At 33.8% G+C, this 23,717-nt stretch overlaps 3 protein-coding genes across 4 annotated transcripts; all 3 read left to right on the top strand.

Annotated features, from left to right (window-relative positions):
* Positions 1-451: 451 nt before the first annotated feature.
* On the top strand, positions 452-3,253 carry LOC120196112 (RAP domain-containing protein, chloroplastic-like). Of its 2 annotated transcripts, XM_039197993.1 has the most exons (4): positions 452-532; positions 671-2,461; positions 2,750-2,832; positions 3,106-3,253. In XM_039197993.1, exons 2-4 carry the CDS (start codon positions 709-711, stop codon positions 3,178-3,180), a joined length of 1,911 nt encoding a protein of 636 aa, XP_039053924.1. In that variant the 5' UTR covers positions 452-532; positions 671-708; the 3' UTR covers positions 3,181-3,253. The 2 variants fall into 2 exon arrangements, with proteins under 2 accessions (XP_039053924.1, XP_039053923.1); XM_039197992.1 differs by lacking the exon at positions 452-532 and having other exon boundaries at positions 641-2,461.
* Positions 3,254-7,760: 4,507 nt separating this feature from the next.
* Positions 7,761-9,620, top strand: LOC120196042 (potassium transporter 7-like). Its single transcript, XM_039197938.1, has 6 exons — positions 7,761-7,891; positions 8,063-8,291; positions 8,514-8,763; positions 8,898-8,948; positions 9,453-9,460; positions 9,576-9,620. The coding sequence occupies exons 2-6, from the start codon at positions 8,253-8,255 to the stop codon at positions 9,618-9,620; spliced, it is 393 nt and encodes a 130-aa protein (XP_039053869.1). The 5' UTR covers positions 7,761-7,891; positions 8,063-8,252.
* A 3,620-nt stretch (positions 9,621-13,240) lies between these two features.
* LOC120196057 (putative RING-H2 finger protein ATL69) lies at positions 13,241-13,978 on the top strand. Its single transcript, XM_039197950.1, has one exon. It carries the CDS (start codon positions 13,445-13,447, stop codon positions 13,976-13,978), a length of 534 nt encoding a protein of 177 aa, XP_039053881.1. The 5' UTR covers positions 13,241-13,444.
* Positions 13,979-23,717: the final 9,739 nt, after the last annotated feature.

Genomic DNA, 23,717 nt, shown 5'->3' on the forward strand with positions numbered 1-23,717 from the left:
CCAAAGTTAAATTTCCCCAATCAGTAATTATTTTGTTATATATCATTAAGTTACAAAAAAAGCTGTCTTAGTTGCCCTATTTTGCAATTCACACTCGCTCATATATCTCGGTAAATTAAATGTTTAGTATCTAAACTATTACTTTTGTTTTATTTTGGTATCTAGAATTTTTTTCTTCAAAATCATATATAATGTTTAGTTTAAGTTTCATTTTGATACCCAATCGTTAAAAACTTAACGGTAATATTGATGTGCCACTATAAGGTAACACCATGTCATCATTGGAAAAAAAAACCAAATTAGTAGTTTTGTTAATTTTTTAACAGGATCGAATTGAAACCTAAACTTAAGTTAAGATACCAAAACAAAATAAAAGTAATAGTATAAATACTAAACCTATAGTTTACTCTGTATCTTATCCACAAATTGTTTAAAAAATAAAGAAGAAGAAAACCCGAAGAAAATCATAAAGCAATAACCTTTGTTAGCTGTCTCTCAATTTTCAGCTAAAGCAGTGAGCTAACGGTAATGGGTATGTTTCATTTTTTTTTCTCATTTTCTTTCGAATTCTGGTGTTTTGAGTGTTCGCTTCTCTTAATGAACACTGATATTTGATGGTATTCTAGAGTTTTTTTTCGTAGTTATTATAATTCTTGTTTGGTATTTTCATTCATTAATCTGTGATAAACCGAGTGAAAAAAAGGTTCCATGGAGTTTTTGATGAATCCATTCCGTACACAAACTTACTTAAAACCCTCAATTTTCATGCCAAAGCAAGTTATTAATCTTCCATTAGTGAAATTAAGAGGTCGGCTCGGGTTTCCAAGAAGAAACTTTGCAAGTTTGGGTAAAAATTCTAGTGTTGGTACTGGGAAAGGTGTTAATGATGATGGAATGGAAGATTGGGAATTGGAGTTCATAGGGGAGATTGATCCATTTGGTTATCAAGCGCCCAAAAAGAGGAAAAAACAAGACAAATCTAGGGTTCTTGATGATAATGGAGAAATGGATTGGTGTTTGAAGGCTAGAAAAATGGCACTCAAATCTATTGAATCTAGGGGGTTGACTCATAAAGTCGAGGATTTGATAAAAAAGAAGAAGAAGAAGAGAATTGCGAAAAAAGATGTGATTAGTAAAGAAATCAAGGAGATAGAAGAGGATTTTGATTTTGGGGAAGACAGTGATGACGAGGACCAGATCGATGATAATGCAAGTCAACTTCGAGATATGGTGAGTTCGATGGCGGATGGGATGTTTTTAGAGAAGAAGGAGAAGGCAATGGAAGAGTTTGTTCAGAAATTAGCTCAATTTTCGGGCCCATCCAATCGTAGAAAAGAAGTCACTTTGAACAAAGATCTAGTTCAATCGCAAACTGCAGAAGAAGTGTTGGAGATTACATCTGAGATGATAATGGCTGTTGGGAAAGGTTTAAGCCCTTCACCACTTTCTCCATTGAATATTGCCACTGCACTTCATAGGATTGCTAAGAACATGGAGAAAGTATCGATGCCGAGTACTCGCAGGTTGGCATTTGCTCGACAAAGAGAAATGTCGATGCTGATTGGTATCGCGATGACGGCTCTCCCAGAATGCTCGGCTCAAGGTGTTTCTAACATTTCATGGGCACTGTCAAAAATTGGAGGGGAGTTACTGTTTTTGTCCGAAATGGATCGAGTTGCAGAGGTGGCTTTGACCAAAGTTAAGGAGTTCAACTCTCAGAATGTCGCTAATATTGCTGGTGCGTTCTCTACAATGCGGCATTCTGCCCCGGATTTGTTCAAAGAGTTGGCAAAGAGGGCATCAGACATAATTCACACTTTTCGTGAACAAGAGCTTGCTCAACTTTTATGGGCGTTTGCATCTCTATACGAGCCTGCAGACGACTTGCTTCAAGCTATGGATACTGTTTTCAACGATGCCAACCAATTTAAATGCTGCTTAATCCATGAAACCAATGAAGAAACCAGTGCAGAAAAAAGTAGCGATGTTGAATTTGGAGGAGTTTCTGATCCTCCTGTGCTCACCTTAAGCAGGTATCAGCTTGGGAATATAGCTTGGTCCTATGCAGTTTTCGGAGAGCTGGATCGAATGTTCTTTTCCCATACCTGGAAAACATTGAGCCGTTTCGAGGAGCAACGGATTTCAGAACAGTTTAAGGTAGATGTTATGTTTGCTTCACAGGTTCATCTGGTGAACCAATGTTTAAAGCTCGAGTATCCGCATCTCCAGCTATTGATCGGTGGTGAACTCGAGTCGAAAATCATTCGTTCTGCTAAAACTAAGAAGTTTAACCAAAAGACAACTTCATCGTTTCAAAAGGAAGTCGGCCGTCTTCTTGTGAGCACTGGCCTTGATTGGGTTAGAGAGTACCCTGTTGACTGCTACATAGTTGATGCTGTTCTTGTTGATCAAAAGGTTGCTTTGGAGATTGATGGACCAACACATTTCTCAAGGAATACAGGTCAGTATTTTCGACAATTCTTGTATTCTTGTTGCGTTAGTGTATTCTATCGCTTCATAATCGCGTTTAAGGCTTTTTTATATTTATATGAAGTCCGATACTTCAATAATTCATATTATATAGATTTAGCTTTTATAGCTCGAGCTTGGCTCGGCTCGATTACTCCCTTAGATTAAATTACATTGTTCTATAACACGAACTTTCGACTATAATACACAGACTGCTTAGATACTTTATCCTGATCTTGATTCTTGATGCATCCAATGATCTTCATCTGAATCTCTACAGGAACACCGTTAGGGCATACCGTCTTAAAACGGCGTCATATTGCTTCTTCTGGTTGGAAGCCTCTATCATTGTCTTACCAAGAGGTAACCTTTATTTTATTCCGACTCTTCATTTTGCTCGAAGCGTCTTTATAAAACATGTACGTCCGACAGTTTCGGACATGGGATCGGGGATATGACTTCAATGATGTAAAAAACTTAGAAAAGAATGCAACAGACATGTGTTCGACATATATCCGAATCCGACACTTAACCGAATTCGGATAACATGGCTTGTAATTTGTATTAGACAGGGTATTTCTTTGATTCAAAAGAAGGTGATGGCATGGCATTTATTTGTTGTCTTTATGTTTTCAGTGGGAGGAACTTGAAGGTGAAATGGAGCAGCTAGAGTACCTAAGGAAGATTTTGGAAGAGGCTGAACTGATTTGAGGGCACCTCAATTTTATTTTTATTTATTTTCTTCGAGATTACTCAAAATGTATGTTTTTTTAAGAAAAACAAAACACCCTAAAAAATAATTTCCAAATTGGCACATATTAATTCCTAAAATGATATTTCCCCCCTTTCAACCAATAAAAAATTCGATCTCTGGGACTGGTTGATTGAACATGCAACAAAGGATAAAGAAATGCTCCATGAGACGCATTTTTATTTAACGTGATACATACTATCAATAGAAAAAAGTGTTGTTTTAGATATTAATTTGAAAAGAGTGCACTAAGTGGAGCATTCTATGTTCATCAAAACGAACCTGATATTTGTGAGCTATACGCTATATGTGGGGGAAATTGGAGGTCCTCAGTGGAACTGGAAACATAGATGAAGGGTCAAGGGAAAAATAATGTGCAGGAGCTCGAAAATTATTTCCAGCGTGTATTCTCTCTCTTATTCCTGGTGGGGTAGCTGTCCTGATTTTTTAAGTGAAAAGGTAAGAGAAAAGAAGAATGGAGAAGATGACCATTTTTTCTTTAGATGTCAATCAAAAGTTTTGGTAAAAGAATGTCAGATTATCAGCATTTCGATAATGATTGTTAATGATGAGGGATTGATTTGTTACAAATCAATGATTAATTTATTATTTTTAAAATTTTAGTGGAGAAATAAAAGTTTATTTAAATATTAGTGACAATTTGTATGTTTTACCTTTCATTTTTAGGACTTTTTGGGCTTAAATGCATATTTGCCCTGAATTATACCTTTTTCACCAAGTTACCCCTTAAAGTATTTTTCGTATCGTTTTACCCTCTCAACTAAAAACCGTTGTTCCGTTTGTCTCAAATCATTAACACAGTTAAGAACAACATGGGTAAATTATATATTTAGTCATTTAACTATTCTCACGGTTTTGTTTTCATCACTTAATTGTTTTTTTCTTTCAAAAAAGTCACTAAACTTAAGTTTTTCTCTATTTTAGTTACCTAATTCAATTGCACGTCTCTTTTTGGTTTTTTCCCTTTTGTTTAATATAAACAAGGTTTAGATTAGTATATAGGGGTGTTCAACCGGTCAGTTCGGTTAATCGAACGAATGAAACCGAATTTTCAAAATTTAATTAACCGATTTTTTTTGAAAATAATTAATCGAACCGAACAAAGTTCATTTAATCAATCGGTTAACTGAATTAACCAAAATTTTAAATAATATATATTTAATAGTTTTGGTCGGTTAATTGAATATATTAATTCGGTTTAAACCAAAATTTAAACACTCACAAAGCTATTAATAAATAAATAATATAACTAATATTTTAAAATTTTAAAAATTTAAATTTTTTGGTTAATTCAGTTAATTAACCGATTTCGAACCGAATTAACCGATAACTGAACTTAAAAAAAATCATTAACCGTTAACCGACTAAACGTAAAATTAACCGACCGATTAACCGAAAAAAATTTCAGTGTAATCGGTTAACCGAAATATTGGAGAAAGGTGACATTTTTATGGTGAAGAAAGGAGATATAGTGATAGGGTGATGAAAAAGGCGTGAAGGAAGGTTATTGAGAGGATTCAAATCTGGAAAAAATAATAAAATGTAGGATTTGTGCGTGCTTCTACAATTATAAAATTATGTGAATGTGGTTACTTTTGAATCTCAATTTTTAGATTCATTGTTTCCTTTTAATGGTAACATTTATTTATTTAATGAAATTTTTTATTTATTTTTAATTTCAAAAAATATTGTAATGGAATTCAATTTAAACACATTGCAATTAGTCATTTTCAAGTGTCTTACATTAATTTTCAGAAGAATCAAGCTTTTGCAGTCTCCTGTAAGTCAACTGGAACAGTGGAACTCCAATTGTGACTGGTTAGGATTTTTACAGGTGTTGAGCTCGAATTTAAGAAGTTTGTAGGATCGGAGATTGGTGTTCTCGTTTTAGTTTGACTGCAACTGTCAATGATATTGTGAAAGAACATGGGAAGTCCTTCACTGCTCCTCCTAATTACATTAGTTCTTGGGTTCTCCTTTGCCACTTACAATCAGGTAACAATGGTAATGCACAATAGATCGATTTCCAAACCGATGGTAGACAACTCCGATGGTGGAATGTTTTTCGATCCAGTCATTGAGATGCCTGAAAGTGCACAAAAAAAAAAAAAAAAACGAAGAATGCCAAACTGCCTTCCATGTTGCCTTAACAGCTACTGATGCTCCGTACAGCAAATGGCAGTGTTGGATCATGTACTATAGGTATAAGAAGCAGCAGGACATGCCTGGGTCGGAGATGGGAGGGTTCACTCGAATTTTACACTCTGGAAGTCCCGATAACTTGATGGATGAGATTCCGACCGTTGTAGTTGATCCTCTTCCAGCAGGTCTCGATCGGGTACGTTTTGGCATCACTATATTTTTAGTTGCACTAGTCGTTACTTTTACATGTGTTTAAAGGCTTAGAATAGTCTTAGACTTCCATTTCATTAGTTTGGGTCATCAATCTCGACAAAGTGAACTATTTTGTTGACAACGTAGACAATTGACCGCTACATCAGGGCATAATATTTTCGAGAACGAAGAGTATCACCTCCTTGAAAGGAGGTATTTCTTGGACATGTTTGTATTTTCGATTTGGTTGAGACCGGCTAAATAGATGACTTTCTTAAGTGAGACATTAATTATCGATACAAGCAAATTGAAATTTCTTTATATTGTATTCTTAAGTTTCAGGTTCATATTTGTAGGCACTGTGTGCTTAAATGGTTGCTCGAATTTAGAATCCTTTCGAATCAATGGCACTATGTTCAAATGGATAACCTTCGAATCAGTTAGACAATAAAATAAAGAGTCGGAGTAACATCGTTCAAAAGAAGCTGCAGTCTAATAATGGCACCCAAGGACTATATGCATTGATCCTATATTTGGTACGAAAGCAAATTCTTGTATCAGCCAAAGAAATGTCAGTCATCCGATATTCAGCATCATTAGACTATGTTACAAGTGGGATTAGATTCCTCATAGGTTGTCATGAACCTTAATTATCTCGAATCAATTATAGATCGATATAACTTGAAAGAATGCATTTGTTGTATGCATGGAAGTTTTCATCTGCTGTATAAATGAATGCAGAACATTTGTGGCGGGATTACTTGTTTGTTTTTGGCAAAATTTCTTGTTTAGTAATTTCAAATTCCCTGATCGCCTTTATTCCAGAGACCGATAAAGCTTTCGGGTGGGTGCTAGAAATGTAAGTATTGGCGATCTTACTCGGACTCAACCTAGAGCTAGAGTGTCGTATATGGTGTTGCGTCCGACATGGGTATCCTCAAATATTTTCCAAGTTTTTTTTCATATATATCTCCATACCATTGCCTGAATGCACGTTGGACACACATATTTTCGGTACCGACATGTATGAAAAACCGAAGGTATGCGTATGCTGTGGCGTCGGCGTTGCATGTCGTGCAACACATTGTCCGAAAAGACTTCATGCTTCAGGTATGTCACCTGATTTTCTAAACGTTTTCACTTTTCATGAAGCATTCCGTCTTCGGTTTAGTGTTCATCGATGCGTCTCGTGGCATTTTATTATTTGTTCATAATTCAGCCACAATGAGATCTGGAGATGGGGAAAAAGTTCATAATTCATTACACCTATGGATGTGACTACAACATGAAGGTAAACCGTTCTGGGTACGACATCAGACCTGATTTAGTTTGAATTAACTTGTTTCCACAATATTGCTTAAACTTTATTTATTTGTCATTTAACTTTCAGGGCGAGTTAACATATGGTAAAATCAGCTAGTGGGGATTCGACAAGAGGTCATATCTACGAGAACCACCACCACGGAATATCCCCTTGCCTCCACCGGGGGTCCCTGAAAGTGTGGTATGTACTTTTAAGTATCAGTGCTAAGAAGTGCCACGGACCATAAGGACCGATATTGTGTTCTAGGGTCCGATTCTCCCTGTACCGGCATGTATTGTGGTTTTTGTTCACTCTGAGTTGTTCTTTGTTTTCTCGGTGATTGGTTTGTAAAGTCGAGGCAACTACAAGAAAATATATCTTTAATGACACACAAACGATGACACACGCTAATTTATGACTTGTAAAATATGTGTGTCATAAAAAAATGTCATGTTTTTTAAAATCTGAACGATTTATGACTTACAATAATATGTGTCATATTTAATAGTCATAATCCAAAAAATTTGTAAAAACACGGAGTACAATTTTAATTGTGTGTCATCTGTAAAAGTCGTCTTTTAATTCTCCCCTTATTCTCATCCTTTCCCGCTTCTTCCCCGACATACATGTGTGTCCAAATCTCTCATCTCAAAAAATAAAAAATCTCCCAAGAAAAAATAGATGTTCATCGAATCTCTTATGAATCATTTGTTTTCTCAATGGCAGAGGAGGCCGGCGGAGGTTCATCGTCGGATAGAGGAGGAGGAGGAGAGATTAGAAGAGCAGTAGGATCAGGCTTGATGGATTCGTTGGAATCTCGTTGGGTGTTCCCAGGCGAAGACGAATCTGAGATCGAGAACGAGGAAGATAATACATATGTATCGTATGGAGCTGGAGTAGATTCCGAAGACGAGGATAGTCCGGTGCAGCATTTGATTCGCACCGAACCGCGCATTGATTCTTTCGACGTTGAAGCTCTCGAAGTCCATGGCGCGCATAGAAGTGACTACGAGGTATATTGTTCTTGTTTCATGATGCTAATGCAATAAATCAGTCCTCTGTTTGTAAACTTGAAAAATCGAATTTGTTTGGAATCTAACTTTATCGCATTGAGGCATACCTTTTTTTAATGTGCTTTAATTTTGCAGCTTACTTTTATGTGTATACTTGACTTTTGATCTCAGGACTTTGGTATTGGAAGGATAATAATGCATGCGTTTCAGACTCTTGGTGTTGTATTTGGTGATGTTGGAACAAGTCCTTTATATACGTTTAGTGTGATGTTTAGCAAGGCACCTATCAACGGAGATGAATATGTTATTGGAGAACTATCACTAGTTCTATACACTCTACTCGTGATTCCGCTTGTCAAATATGTCCTTATCGTTCTTTGGGCTAATGATGACGGTGAAGGTATGCCAGATGTTCCTCAATCCCAATCAAGTCCCTGTTTATGATCTTTTATGCAGGCCTTAAACAAATATGTTAAATATTAATTCCATGTCAACTATTTGACATCTTTTGTTGCTGTATTTTATGATCTTTCATTCTTTTATGTAGGCCTTAAACAAATATGTTTAGTATATATTCCTTGTCAACTGTTTTACATCATTTGTTGCTACTTTTTTCTTGAAGGTGGTACTTTTGCATTTGTACTCATTGATTTCTCGGCATGCTAAGGTCAGTCTTCTCCCGAATCTGGTTCCATCAGATACCCGAATATCTTGCTTCATGCTAAAGGTACCGTCTCCTGAGCTCGAGAGATCACTTAAAATAAAGGAGAGACTAGAGACTCCATTGACTCTGAACAAACTTCTTCTGATGTTAGTGCTTGTTGGCACTTCTATGGTAATAGCTGATGGGGTTGTTACCCCAACAATGTCAGGTTTTATGTGTTACTGTTCTTTCATCTCTTTTGTTTACGGAATCATGCTATGGTAGAATACAACATAACTTTTTTTATTAAATCTATTTTCATTTTTAATTTTTAGATGATAACTTTTGCATTTTTATTTGTAGTTATGTCTTCTGTTGGTGGTCTGAAGGTTGGAGTTGGTGCAATTGAACAAAGTAAGCTATTATTCCATGTTGTTATCAACTCTATAAAACATTATTGCTTTGCTGACTCACATTTCACTGTTTGTTAGTAAATACTGTTAAAGAGGACATTCCTGTTTCTAATTGACCTTTTTGGCTAGGAATATTTAGCATAATTTAACTTGTATGTTATTGAAAATTATTTGTTATTTTGAATATATCATGCGATGGTTATTAACCTGTAGATCTTATAGTTTGATCATGAGTCTACAATTCTTCATTGTGTTTCTGCAGTTGCCTTTTTCGTGATCATGTGTTGTTTGTAATGATAGTTTAACTTTAGTCGGACTAGAGTTTATAGTCTAGCTAAATGTTAAATCTGTATGTATTAGAAACAATATGACCTTTTTTTCTTTTTTTCTTTTGCCTTCCCTCCTTTACATCCTATGGTTTATGTTCCTTTATGATTTTCTATATTATTACAGGTAAATAGTCATTAACTATTGTGTTTCCTTATTTTATTTTCTTTATTTGCAGATGAAGTGGTGATGATATCGGTTGCCTTTCTTGTAATTTTGTTCAGTGTACAGAAGTTTGGAACAATTCAAGTAGGACTTGTTGTAGGCCCTGCTTTGTTCATATGGTTTTGTTCTTTAGCAGGCATTGGAATTTACAATCTTGTTAAGCATCATGCAAGTGTCTTGAGGGCATTTAATCATGTTCACGTCTTTTTATACTTCAAGAGAAACTCAGCTATGCGCTTGGAGGTTGTCGTGTATGTGCAACAGGTAAACACATTGATAAAAGATATCATGTGCTTCAAAACTTGCACTTCAGTTGCAAGTGTGGAGAGAGCTAGTAAAAGAATATCTTGATGTTGTAATCTAATTTTTACACTAATTTCCGGTTAAACTTTGTCAGGTAACCATCTTCTAGTAAAAGATCACTGAACTATTGACTTGATTCTTATTTTTACACTAATTTTTCTTTAGGGACTCGCAACTTGCAAAATCTAATCAGGTAACCATCTTCTTCTTTTCTTTTATTATTTCATGTGAATTTAGTGTTTCACCCCTTTGGACTTAAGTTTAGATATGGAACATGATGAAGAGCTTTGGCGTCATCTAGAGATCACAAATAAAGTAAGATATTGTTGCAAAATTTAAACATCTTTTATATCTTGACTCATGTTTGCCTCTTACCGGTAAAATTTTGAACAATTTCACTTTTGTCATCTGAAATTCATGTCGGTGACTTCAACGACAGACAAATGTGTGTCATCCGCACCCATAGATGACGCGCAATGCGCGTCATTAAAAGGGTTTTTTCTACTAGTGCAAGTCATCGCACTCTTTTTTTAGCTCGACTTGGCCAACCTAAGCTGAGGACCCGTCTGGTCAAAATGTAGTAAATTCAAGTTTTGTTCGGTTGAACTTCAGCTTCATAGAACCAAAGAAAAACAATTAGATAGTTCAAAGCAAAGTCCGAGTTAGGGTATGGCTCGAATGTATTCGAGGGATTCTTCTCATCGAATACGTTCATTTTAGTTAGTAACTGATACGAACTCGTTTATGAATCGGTTTTCCAAGTCCGTTTTAGCCCTTTTCTTTTGCATGTACTTATGCATTTGTAGTTTGATTCTGATCCGGTTTCATTGTATTCTAATTACTGTCTGTAGGTGACCCTTGTGAAGACGGTAAATGAAGCAACGGCTAACATTCCGAACTGGGACGCGGAATAAACGTCGACGAGCACAGGTTGCGGAAAGTTTATTTATGGTAAAGGACATTTTCTTTTATCGAACCGACATCGAGACTCTCGAAAATTAATGTTCAAATACCTTAGCTCGATTGAAACTTGAGATTTCAGGATGAAATCTTACATTCTAATAGACAATGTCTCCAAAATAGTCCTAAATTTGTTAAAAGTATCCCATTTAGCTTTAACATTCATTTTGTTTTGTCAACAATTTTTTGATGAAAAATTAGTTTGATAGCAAAATGACAATTCTTGAGTTGAGCTCAAACTTAAAAGAAATTGATTTAGAACAAAATGTGTGTTTTTTTTTGAAAAATGGGTACTTTGTATTAGAATTCACAAAGTACACCACCCCAATGATCTCGTTAAAAAACCTCCCTAAACCTATTTGGAGGAAAAAGAGTATACCTTGGAATGGGAAATAATAAACAGCCAAGACCCACATTACATCAGTACACAGATCGAACAACGACACTATAGCAGCCCGTAACTAAGTACACAAATACACACCTAGTATCTCCTGAAGGAACCTCAACATAAAGAGTTACAGACAATAAAACAAATACCCAACCCTACATTTTTCTCCAAGCTATGGCACAATTGAACCGAACAGTAGAAAAACAAAGCCACTGCATCCATGTGCGAGATTCCATCAAAAAAGCTAGAACCTTCAAAAGAGAATTGAACCTAACAGAGATCAAACAGCATCTAGATTAAGGAAAGCAAAGCAGATGGATAGTACTTGAACAGATACACGCATAAGAATGCAATTTACGTCCACCCAGATATTTTAGTAACACTTATTTTTGGTCTAATTATGGCTCTGGTCCTTGTACTCTTTATACTTTTGAAATTTAGACACTCAGTTTTAAATTTTAGGTATTTAGTCCCTCTAGTTTGATTTCAAAGTTAAAGTCTAATTGGTAATCTTGTTGAATAATTTCTGCTAAATTTGAATGTATTTTCAGTTTGACTTTAATTTTTAAACGAGGTTTCAAAATAGTAAATTGTCACACAATGAAATTAATGAAAATCTATTAAATTATTATTATTATTATTATTATTATTATTTGGACGTTATAATATGCTAATAATTTGGAATATAATTTTGACTCCAACCAGTGGATTAACTTTTTGGAAATAAAAAGAGATTAAATTTTTGGTCATAATATATTCATGACCACTTAATTATTAGAGGATTTTAAATTATATCAATCAAGCCGTTAATTGATAATATTTAATGGAGAAGATGATATGAGAATTAAAAATAGTATAATTATACACTTAATTTATATTATTTATACATTCTATTAATTTAGTTCTAATTATATAAATTAGAGTCAACTTTTAGAATTTTGTGTCAATCATTATTACTCTTTGTCGTCATAACTTTCGATGATTCTCTTTGTCACTTATAATTCAAGAATTTTACGTGAATATATATTGTCACATACCAAATTTAGAGTTAGAAATTTTAATTTTAACCAATCTAATCAACAAGTCTTTAAAATCAAAAATTTTATGTGAATATATTCACAGTTCAAACTCAGAGCTAGAAGTTATTTCATTAGATATAGAGATGGTCTTTTAACCGAGGAAAGATGACTAAACCATTAAACTATTATTAAAGTGATGGTTAACTAGTAGTATAATATAAAATGAGAATAAAACATACATCATTTCACTATTTATCAATGCTAAAAATAGATCGATTCAGATCGAATATGGGTAAACTAAAATCGAGTTGCTTTCAATTTGGGGTTTTTCAGTTCGGGTTACTTTCGGCCCAACTAAAATTCGATCCAACTTAGGTTCAATTCGAGTTATTTCGGATCAATTTTGGGTCATCCTGTTCGAATCTCGGATCGGATAAATCTATTTGGGTAATCGGGTATGGGTCAAATTTCCCAAGTCCAGTTATCATTATATAAAAGTAAAATTAATTATTCAAATTACTCATCTGGTATAAAATATTAAAATTATTTGAACTTGTTAAGTTCATATGATTCAAATTGTTCCGAATCTATCATAATATGAACCCAAAAATTAAATAAGGAAAAGTATAGGTCCAAAAACTCCAAATCCAAAAAAAATTGTACTTAAAAAATCTGAAGATTAGAAAATTTCCAAACTCCAGATAATCTTAGACTAAAATAATCTGAATCTACAAGTTGATCTGTGTTGGTTTATATCCTTTTGTTTGTCACCTTTAATTACACTTTCAAATGTAAGTTTTGATCGTCATCCCAACTTTTTTCTAATATGTTGATTAATAATACTAACATATGTATAAATAATAATTTTTTATAATCGATAAAACCAAAAATAAAACGAATTTATTTCAAAAAACACACACACACATGCACTGATTCAAAGAAAATATTCTCCAATCACCAATAACTGAAATGATACAAGACCATTAGTCTAATGGCAGAATCATAAAATTTTAAAGTCGTGTCTCAAAAGCACAATCTTAGTAATAGTTCGGTGATTATGGGAGTAGTTAATTTTTTGTATTATTAATGGAATATTTTTTTTCCTTTTTAAAGAAATATTAAATTATCTAATTGCCTTGAAAACAATAAATTTCAAACTCCAAAGCTGGAATTAATTTTTTCCCGCGAACCAGGGTGGGCCTCAGCCCACCTGCCCCCAATCAACCACCTCCATTTTAGCTCACACTTCGAAAGCCATAATCTCCAGATCTCGCCCTCTCTTTCTCTTCCCTTTCTTCACACAGTTTAGTCGGCGGTAGCCAGTAACATCCACTCATGTCCACGGCGGATCCGTCGGTTTCGACAACCGGCTTCGGTCTCGGTTACGGCATAGCAATTGCTGTTAGCATCCTCGTACTAGTCTCCACTATCATGCTCGCTTCCTACGCTTGCGTGAGAGTTAAAGCTAGCGGAAGCAACAACAATCGAAGTTGCCGACGAAGCAACAGCGATTGTACGTATCGTAGCATTGCCGACGAGGAATCAGTGGAGATTGCTACGGTGGTATTAGGCCTCGACGGTCCGATCATCGAGTCGTATCCGAAGATCGTATTAGGCGAGAGCCAGCGGCTGCCGGGGCCGAACGACGGGGCGTGTTGCATTTGCTTGATAGAGTATGGAGCTAAGGATCAAATACGGTGCATACCAGATTGCAATCATTGTTTCCATGTCGATTGTATTGATGACTGGCTGCGGATGAATGCCACGTGTCCTCTTTGTAGGAATTCGCCGGCTCCTTCTCAGGGTCCTACTCCTTCTGCTACCCCTTTGTCAGCGTTGGTGCCTTTAGCCGTTCATCATGGTAGATGATTGATTTTTGTAGTAATTAAGATAATTAATTAAGGTTTAATGATATTTTTTATATTTGAATCTATTAAAAATATTTTAATTTTTAATTTTTTGTCTTTTTTAAAATTTTATTTAAAAAAAAGTAATTCAATTATAAACAAAGTAACATAAACTTACATTAATTATTGAATCAATTTTTTTTAATATTATTAGAATTTATCATACTCCATAGATAGTGATAGAATAAAATTTTATGTTAGAGATGTAAATCTATAAATTTTTAAAGAGAAGACAAATTTATAAAATTTTAGAGAATAAAATAAATTTTTAATAAAGAATACCAAAAAATATCTAAAATATTTAAGAATATGGAATTTTTAAGGAGTAGTCACTCTCACCCATCCTCTCTTGATCATCTTTATCTATAGAGGTTAATTATTTTTATAAGAGATTGATTTATTAACAATTAAATATTTTTAGGAATTTCGATAATTTAATTAATATTAATTAAATTCGATTATTTATTAATTTATTTGACTATTTAAACCAATATAAGAGTATAGGTGAACAACAATATTTTTTAAGAAAAAAAATAAGAGAAATTATTTAATTCATGTTAACCTAAACTAATTAACTTGTACATAGCTTAGAAATTCAAGCATGAAACTCTAACGATCCAAGATTTTATTAGTTAAAAGGATCTTCCTTATTGGGTAGTTATTAACTAGGGATGGCCATGAGTCGGTCAGGTCTGGTTTTCGGTCCATCAACTTGAAAATTATAAATCCTCCTTCCGATCCGAACCTGATCCAAAGAATATATACCTTCACCCAATCTGAACATGACCCATTTTTTTTAGATAAAATTCAAACCCGGCCTGTAATAATATATTTATTAAAAATATTATTTTTATTCAATAAAAATAGTAAAAATAAAGATTTACTTGAAATAAAATAATATATAGATGTGTATTATTGTAATTATCCCTAAATATATAAGGTAAAACTATAATTGTTTTAGCTTGGGTTGGGTATTTTTCACCCTAAATCTGACCCAACCCAAATTTTAAAAAAAATCATATCTGATCAAATCGGATCGAAACCCGTCATGTTCGACTCCCATGTCCATCCCTACTTTTAACCTACCTAATTTTATATAAATTTAAAATATGATTATAGCATAACAAATATATAGACATAGAAACAAACACAAAATTTTATGTTAGGTAGTGAACTTGAATTTATAAAATTTTAGGTAGCGAAAATATGTTTTCAATAAAAAGATATAAAAGATTTAAAGTATGTGATAATTTTAAAATTTTCAAATATGGTGTTCATCCCCAGTCGCTCCTATCTAAGTCCATCCCTGTGTAAATATAATATATGAATTATCAAATACATGTTTTCCATAGATTTAAGGATAAATATGATATAGTCATGTTACATAAAGAAAATAATTTTCGATTATGTGAAAAAAATCACCTACATAAACATTTTTAATTAATAACATCAATTAGTTTTGTTGAATAAATAAATAGAAAATATAATAAAGTTATAATTTTAAAAATTATAAATTTATAAAAAAAATTAAAGTAGACTAATCACCTTAGTAAATTATTCTTCATGGAATCATTAGAGAGCACAAACTAACCTCCAAATAACGAAAGTAAGATCATACATAGAAAGGGTTAAAAAATTCAAGAGAACTTGAAAATATAATAGATCCAAACAATTATTATAGTAAGGCATAAGTGGTTGGGATTCAAAAATTTAAGCTTGTAAGGCAAAGTTTGAATCACACCACTGTCACACTTTGTGGACAACATGTAAAGTCTTATGTATATCACAATTGAGTTTTAGGTATGATTTAGCCCTGAATTGAAGGACCTACCACTGACCTAAACTTTTAATTAAAAAAACAAATACCATTGTTGACGATAAATGATAAGCATCTTTAACACTATTACATTAACATAAAAATAAATATAGCGATAATGACACGTTGACTATGGACTTTATTATGACTCATGCATGAACTATATGGGGTGATTTTTCGCACCTATCAATCAATCTGAAATTTCAAATCTAAGATAATCAAATAAACACCAACTAAAAAGAGAACGTTAAACTCAATCTTAAAAAAAATGAAAATATATTACAAGAAGATAAAAAATTATACTACAAGAGCATGAAAAAAATCCATTATTTTCATAAAAAAGGAAACATTAAAAAGTTGTAAACATATAGCCTATTAAGTTTTTATTTATTTTGAATAAGAGATTTTGATTAAAACCCAACTACAAAATCTAAATCTACTCCAAATCAAACTCAAAATTTATTTAAGAAAACTAATAATTATGTGATTTTTGTGCATATCTAAATTGAAGCGGAGGGAGTAGGTATCAAATTGGGGATAAGAAGGTTAATTTTTCTCCTAAATTTCAAATGTGTGGGTCCAAATTCAATTCAATCTCACTTTGCACTTGTTTTTATGAGGAGCAATACTATGTTAAAACACTAGCAGTAATTTTATAATTGTGTTCATTAATTTGCAATATTTTGAAAAGTGGTCCATGTTTGTCGGCACCAATAATTTGCAAGATATTCATTACGCAGCTGTTCCCATCGAACTCTTTAATTACATTAACTGTTGGTTTTAGGCATTCATTTTTCTTTTTGGGATTTACAATTAGATCCGATTGTTTATGTATTTTTTGCTATATATTTATATCCAATAATTAAATGTATTCATGCGCTCGGGAAACGGCTCAGTTCCGTATGTTGTGCAAAAGTCGTTTACTAAGTTTTTATACCCTAGTTGAATTTTATAAAAAAAAATGGTTAATTTATTAAAAATAAGATATATTCACTACTATGGGCACTATGGAAACATAGAAATCTACCCGGCGAAGATGGAACGGACAACAGTCGATGGAGCATGGGAACAGACTACAATCCAAAGTATCCGAGACAAGGAATCAACCACAATAACAAGAAGGCCTGATGTCAGAGACGGACCTCTGTTGGCGGCCAAGGAGCCTCTTAAAATTTGTATATTCTATTTAATTTTGGTTTAATAATATTTTAGTTAGTATAAAAATAAATATTTTAATTTAAAACATAAAAAATTCATTAAATATTTAATCAAGTAGGGATCGAACTAAAGAAGGATAAGTCCGTGTTCTCAAATTTTTTGTCTAATTACAACTTAGGTCATTGTAAGTTTAAAATTTTGAGGTTTTTTATATAAATATAGAGTGAAGACAATGTAGTATATGTATAAAGATTTTCAACCATTTGACAATTAACGCTCATATCCCTACATGCATAGTATTCGAACTCGAGACCTCAAGATTAACAACAATCCCTTAATCACTAAGGTCACTTGGTTCATGCTGAATTTTAAATTTAAATACCTAATAAGTCTTTATATTTTTTTTAAATAATCTAATATTTCGACCTTATCAATATTTAATTCAAACTTTATCCCTACGTGATGTCTAAAAAAATCAAGGATTGGGAGGCTCCACCGATCGAGTGGGTTAAAGTTAACATGGACGGGAAGAGGATTTAGCGGACGGTTATGCCTTTTGCGTGGGAGTAATAAAAAGCAACAATGGAGAATGAATGCAAGGTTTCCCTAGAGCAGTGGGAATTTGCACTGTAGTCGAAGCCGAGCTTTGGGGGCACTAGAGGGCTTATCGCATGTACGGGACAAAGGAGAAAGGAAGGTAATCCTTGAAGTAGATAGCGGGGAAGCATATCGTTTGCTGACTCGAAGTACATAAAGAGGGACATCGCCGACCATACTTCAGCACATACAAGAGTTAATGAAGAGGAAATGGATAATAACAATGTCACAGGTACGATGCGGAGTACACAGGTTGGCCGATAGCATGACAAAGCTGGTCAACAAAGATGATTTCGAAGGACGGATCCTTTTGACACCCCTAACTACTATTCGCTCGACAATGATAAATTTTATTGATAATCCATTAAGGATGAATCCTTCGTTAAAAACCTTTCCATTTTTTAAATGAAGGAAAAGAATACAATCATCTTAGCAAGCAAGGCCATAGTTTAAACATAGTTTCTATAAGTAATCTGGCATATTTTGAGCGTATGACCCTCAAATGTCCTTAAAATAAACCCTAAACCTTAGAAAATATCAAAGATAAGAAGTGAAAAAAAATCTTCTTTATTAACCAAACTTGCTAAGTATATAAAGATCTCACTTTACAATTTAAGAGTACAACTTCCCTATACATATAAGCTGTTAAACCTAACTAACGTGAACTATCCTACTAAAATATTAGTTGTAACATTCCCTCAATATGGAGACCGATGAATGTTGAGAAATCCCACTTGACCATAAAGTTTGTAAAATTTGGTGAAGAAAGTGTTTTTGGTGAAAATGTCTGCTAACTTATTAATAGATCGAACGTGAAAAGGTTTGATAAAACCAATAGTGACCTAGTCGTGAATGAAGTGACAGTCAACTTCAATGTGTTTACTGTATTCATGAAAAACTTGATTCGAAGCTAGATAGATGACTGGTTGATCGTCACAAAAAAGCGCAGCATTCAAGACAGAAACGTAAAAGGAAGAAAGAAGAGCTGCAATCTATACTAGCTTACGAGTAGCGGAAGCCATTGTTCGATATTCTGCTTCACAGAATCACTGTTTGTTGTTTTTTTTAGATTTCCATGAAATGAGACAATTACCAATATATGTATAATAATCAGTGGTGGATTAGTGAGTATCAGGACATGAACTGTAATCAACATCCACAAACACGCTGAGCTGTAAATTGTTACTTGCTAAAAAAAAAAGGACCAAGACCCGGAGACCTCTTAACATATGATAAGAGATGATAAACAACTGCAAGATGAGGTTGTTGAGGAGAAGAAACAAAATGGTTTAATAAATGGACAACATATGTGACGTCAGGTCTCATATGAGTTGGATATAATAACTTTCCAATTAACATTCGATATATTTGAGGATCAAAAAATAATTCGCCTTCATAAACACTAAATTTATGAGATGGAACAATTGGTAAATCAGCAGGTTTCTTACTGGTTCTTTTCTAAAGCTGACTTTGTGACAAAGATTTTAGTAGCATTTTGAGCCATTTCAAAACCAATAAAGTATTTCAAAGGACTTATGTTCTTTAGCTTAAAATGGTGCTGAAGAAAAGTCTGAACATCATTTAATAGTTCTGGTTCTTAGCTGCAAGGAGTACTACATCATTTACATAAACAAGAAGTGCTACAAAACTGTCATCAGAACCTTTTGGTAAAGAAAATATGTTGCGATGGATATTGTAAAGATTCACACTTGATAATAACTTGAGAGAAAGCATGAAACCACTGTCTAGATGCTTGTTTTAAACTATAAAGAGATTTATTTAACCTGCACTCCATGTTTCTTGAATCATCTAAGCAATATCCAAGTGGCAGTTTTATGTATACTTCTACATTAAGTTTTTCATTCAAAAATGCATTGTTAACATCTAGCTGAAGAAGATGTGCAATTATTTGTACGTCTATCTGCAACTTGATTAGCATCCCTGTAAACACGAGTGAAGCGAACACTCTAATCTCTCCTCATCAGATCAAACACACGATCAAGAAGGGTGAAACAAATGCTAGCTTGAGTTTTCTTTTCGATGAGTTGATTAATCTCCAAACTGTCTACCTCCACAATTACTTGTCTCTCGCCAAGGTTCCAAGAATGAACCAAGACTTCATACACACCCCCGAACTCCGCTTCAACAACCAAGCAAATGCCAATGTTTTTGGAAAACCCAAGCAGCCAATCGCCTTTTCAGGTACGAAGAAGCACCAGTAGTACTATCACGGGCAACATCGATATTCACCTTACACCAATTTTTGGAGAGATGGATACCATCGAATGCTAACGTTATTATCTCGACTGGGATTCATAATTGTTGTCATGGCTGAATTAAAATCTTGAAGAGCTTCACGTTGGAACCACCTGCTCTTCAACAAAACATTCTCCCCATCAAAGTGGTCAGGATCAAATATCTTCTTATTACTTTGAAGCCATATAGACCAAATGATAGCATCAAAAAGGAGATCACAGTCAGCCTCCTCGCGCGCATAAAATTGCGGTGACGTTAAATTAATCTGAATCCAGTTATTGATGTGCCTCGAAAGGAAATCCGACAGCTTATCCATTTTCACAACACTAGGCTAAATTGCAATCGCTGAAGAGCAATTCCAAAAATGATGATCAATTATTACTCCCGCAAACGCCACAATAATCATCCGTGCTCATGTGACGACGAACACGTTCGGCATTAGTGAGAATACACTCACAAGATAACAACCATAGAAAAAGTTTAATCCATTGTAACCCATGATACTTTGCAATAGCCTCCCAAACTTTGTGCGGATAATCACATGGTTCACCTAATCGTATGGCATAAGTAGATTTAACCGAGAAATAAAGATCGACTCTTCATTTCCAGCCCGGTACATCCATCCTATTACTTGGCAGCGGAGGCATCATAGCTGCCAGGTGGAGCAAAATAGAATCCCTCAGAATATTGTTAATAATTGACCAACGCCACTCCCCATTCCAATCAACCCTGGAAGCAACACGCCGACTAGGAAGTGAGTCCCTCATCGACTAATCCACAAAATGATCATGTAATGGACCCATATCGTCAAGTCATGCATCACCCCAAAAGCCCACGCAACAAGCATCACCAATGTTTCAAACAAGGCTTTTTCGGACATCATTCTAAACTGTGGAAATCCCTTTCCATAGGCGGGAACAATTCTTTTCAATCAACAGAGTTCAGTATACCCACCGTCCATTTATATTTAGTTCGAAGAATGCTAATCCAAAGCTTTTCTTCCTTATGTAAAATGTTGTAAGCTATCTTCATTAAAAAAGCGGCATTTTGTAGCTCCAATTTCTTCATTCCGAGACCCCTTTGCATAGTAACATAAACGAACCAATTGAGAAGATAAACGGTTAAACTTGAACTTAGGAATAAACAAGACATTTTTAAGAACCAATTGAGAAGGTAAACGAACTGTGCCAGCTAGAGTAACATAAACTATTGTCTGATTAGGAAGTATAATAGAATTATTTTTAATAGAAGATAAGGTCTTAAAAAAAACTTTTAAAACAACAAATATGCCTCTGAATCAATTATCCAATAGTTACAAGTACAAGAAGAAGCTAAGCTATTTATATAAGATAAAATTATCTTACCTTGCATAGAAAGATTTATGGATGTAGAAGGTACATCAGAAATGGAGGCAGTCTGCAATTGTGTGGTTAGCATAACGATAAATTGTTGACATTGCTGTATGGTTAAAGAATCAGTTGCATCACCATTAATATTTTCGGTGCCATTGATGTTACCATTATTATTAGTACGAGCATATCCTAAAGAAGATTCAGAAACGACATTAGTATGCGAAACATGAATTCTTAGAGCGAGTACCATAACCTGGAGGATAACCATGCAGCTTATAACACTTGTCCTTAACAAATGACAATGAGTACAATATGATCGAGACTTTCTTGTTGAGTAGGAAGCTTTAACAGTAAAAACAACTTCTGGAGCAGATAAGAAAATTGATCTTTGATTTTCTTCTTGTAAAATCCAAGAAAAAAAACCTTAACAAAATCTGAGCACGAATATGAGCATACAGCTCATGAAGCCCCATTAAAAACTACATTGTTTGCTCTCTTTAACTATCATCTAATATTTTGCGAACACCTCCACAGGTGTATTGCAAACAAGAACAAACTGGTTTGACAGAAATAATTCATCCCAGATGATTTTAAGCCGAGTGTAATAAGTGCTAACAGAAATCAATCCTTGGTCTAACTCGTTGAGTTTCTTCTTGAGATGGAAGATGCATAGCCAGTTTAACTGTTGGAATCTATCTTCAAGATCTTTCCATATTACAGCAGCAGTAGAATGATAAAGAAGACTTGCTGCAATTTCTTTGAAAACAAAATTCATTAATTCAAGATCCAAGAATTCACAAGGTTATTAGCTCTTGTCCAACCATTATACAATTCTTTTGACTGTGATCGGACTATTAACAAACCCAAGCTTATCTTTAACAAACAAAGTCATTACCATGAAGCGTTTGTTGGAAATAAAACACTCACACAAACAACTTTTATTGAAACTCAAACAAATATTACAAGAGCACTCTCACTCAAAAACAAGAACTACAATTCACTCTTATAAGACTTTACTTCTTCACTCACTTAAAAACTCTTAATTTTTCTTGATGCTTAAAACTAAAATGGGGAGGGGTATTTATACTACTCAAGAACAATCCTACACCGCACAAATAAACTAATTTAAACCATTAAAGTCTACAAATACTTAACTCTCACCTAATTAAATTGATGTAAGCAATGATATCATTACTTAAATGACGTAAGCAATGACATCTTTACTTAAATGATGTCAATGTAAGCAATGACATCAATTTAGTTTGGGTTTGGGTTTAGACTCCCATAATGGATCAAGTTTATGATCCAACAGTGTTTCCAACTGTTGTAATTATCATTGGTTAATGGTTGAGTAACCAAAATCATTCCTGGATTATCAAACTGATGAAGATAGTAAGGATTGCCACCATTATCAAACTGATCATTAAGATCACCCTTGATGAAGACTAAGAAAGCAAAGAAACAAAAGAAATGAAATACTTCTTTATAAATGTGGAAGCAATGAAGAAAACGAAACTACTAATACCATATCAAAGATAAGAAGTGAAAAAAAATCACTTCTTTATTAACCAAACTTGCTAAGTTTCCAAAGAACTGATTTAAACATTTAAGAGTACAGTTTCCTTATATATATATATATATAAGCTGTTAAACCCTAAGTAACTCTTACTGACTTAAACTATCCTTCTAAAATATTAGTTATAACATACACAAAACGAACATAATTATGATGGAAAGAAAATCATATCCGAGTCCGAGTAACATAACTACTTCCCTTCATAATATTCTTGTTTTTGCTGCACTTTGAATCAATATGACAAGCGAGGCTTGATCCAGGATCAAAGACAAACTCGAAACCGTCGTCCATCGATTCAATTTCTCAAGATTGTCCAAGTTCCGAACTAATCTTCGTTAGGACTAACTGGAAGTCATAACATATTCTTACATACATGCATACGTACATACATACATAAATATTTACGTACTACCATCCTTAGACCTTAGTTATGTTTTTGGTCAAATAGCTTTTTGATGGAGAAGACATTCCCGATCCTCGCCCCCTTTTTCCTCCGAAATTATCAGAGAAGCTCGTTTTATTGTTTCTGAGCATCTCAAAGGTGCAAAATTTGATTCCAAGCTGTTTAGAATTTGTTTTCTTAGAGCACTTTGAGATGCTATTTGCAGTGAAAATACTCTTTGTATTCAAGAATTATATCGTATGTATTCACCCGATGTTAGTGACTAAAAGAATGCTAAAATAAATTAATGACCAAATAAATAGTTTACCTTATATTCTTTTAGGGTAAATTACACCCATGGCCAGTTAACTATGGACAAAATTTATTTTAAACACTTATAATTTAATTTTGTCAATCAAACTACTTAACTATTAAGTGTTGTTAATCAAGCCAACAATCATTAATATTTAATAAAAATTAATATAATTACACATTTAATTATTATTACTTACACAGTCTATCAATTTGAACATAATTTTTATTTAATTTAATAAATTTAATAAC

The sequence above is a fragment of the Hibiscus syriacus genome, unplaced genomic scaffold (assembly GCF_006381635.1).
Source record: "Hibiscus syriacus cultivar Baekdansim isolate YM2019G1 unplaced genomic scaffold, ASM638163v2 tig00117026_pilon, whole genome shotgun sequence".
Classification (NCBI taxonomy): domain Eukaryota; kingdom Viridiplantae; phylum Streptophyta; class Magnoliopsida; order Malvales; family Malvaceae; genus Hibiscus; species Hibiscus syriacus.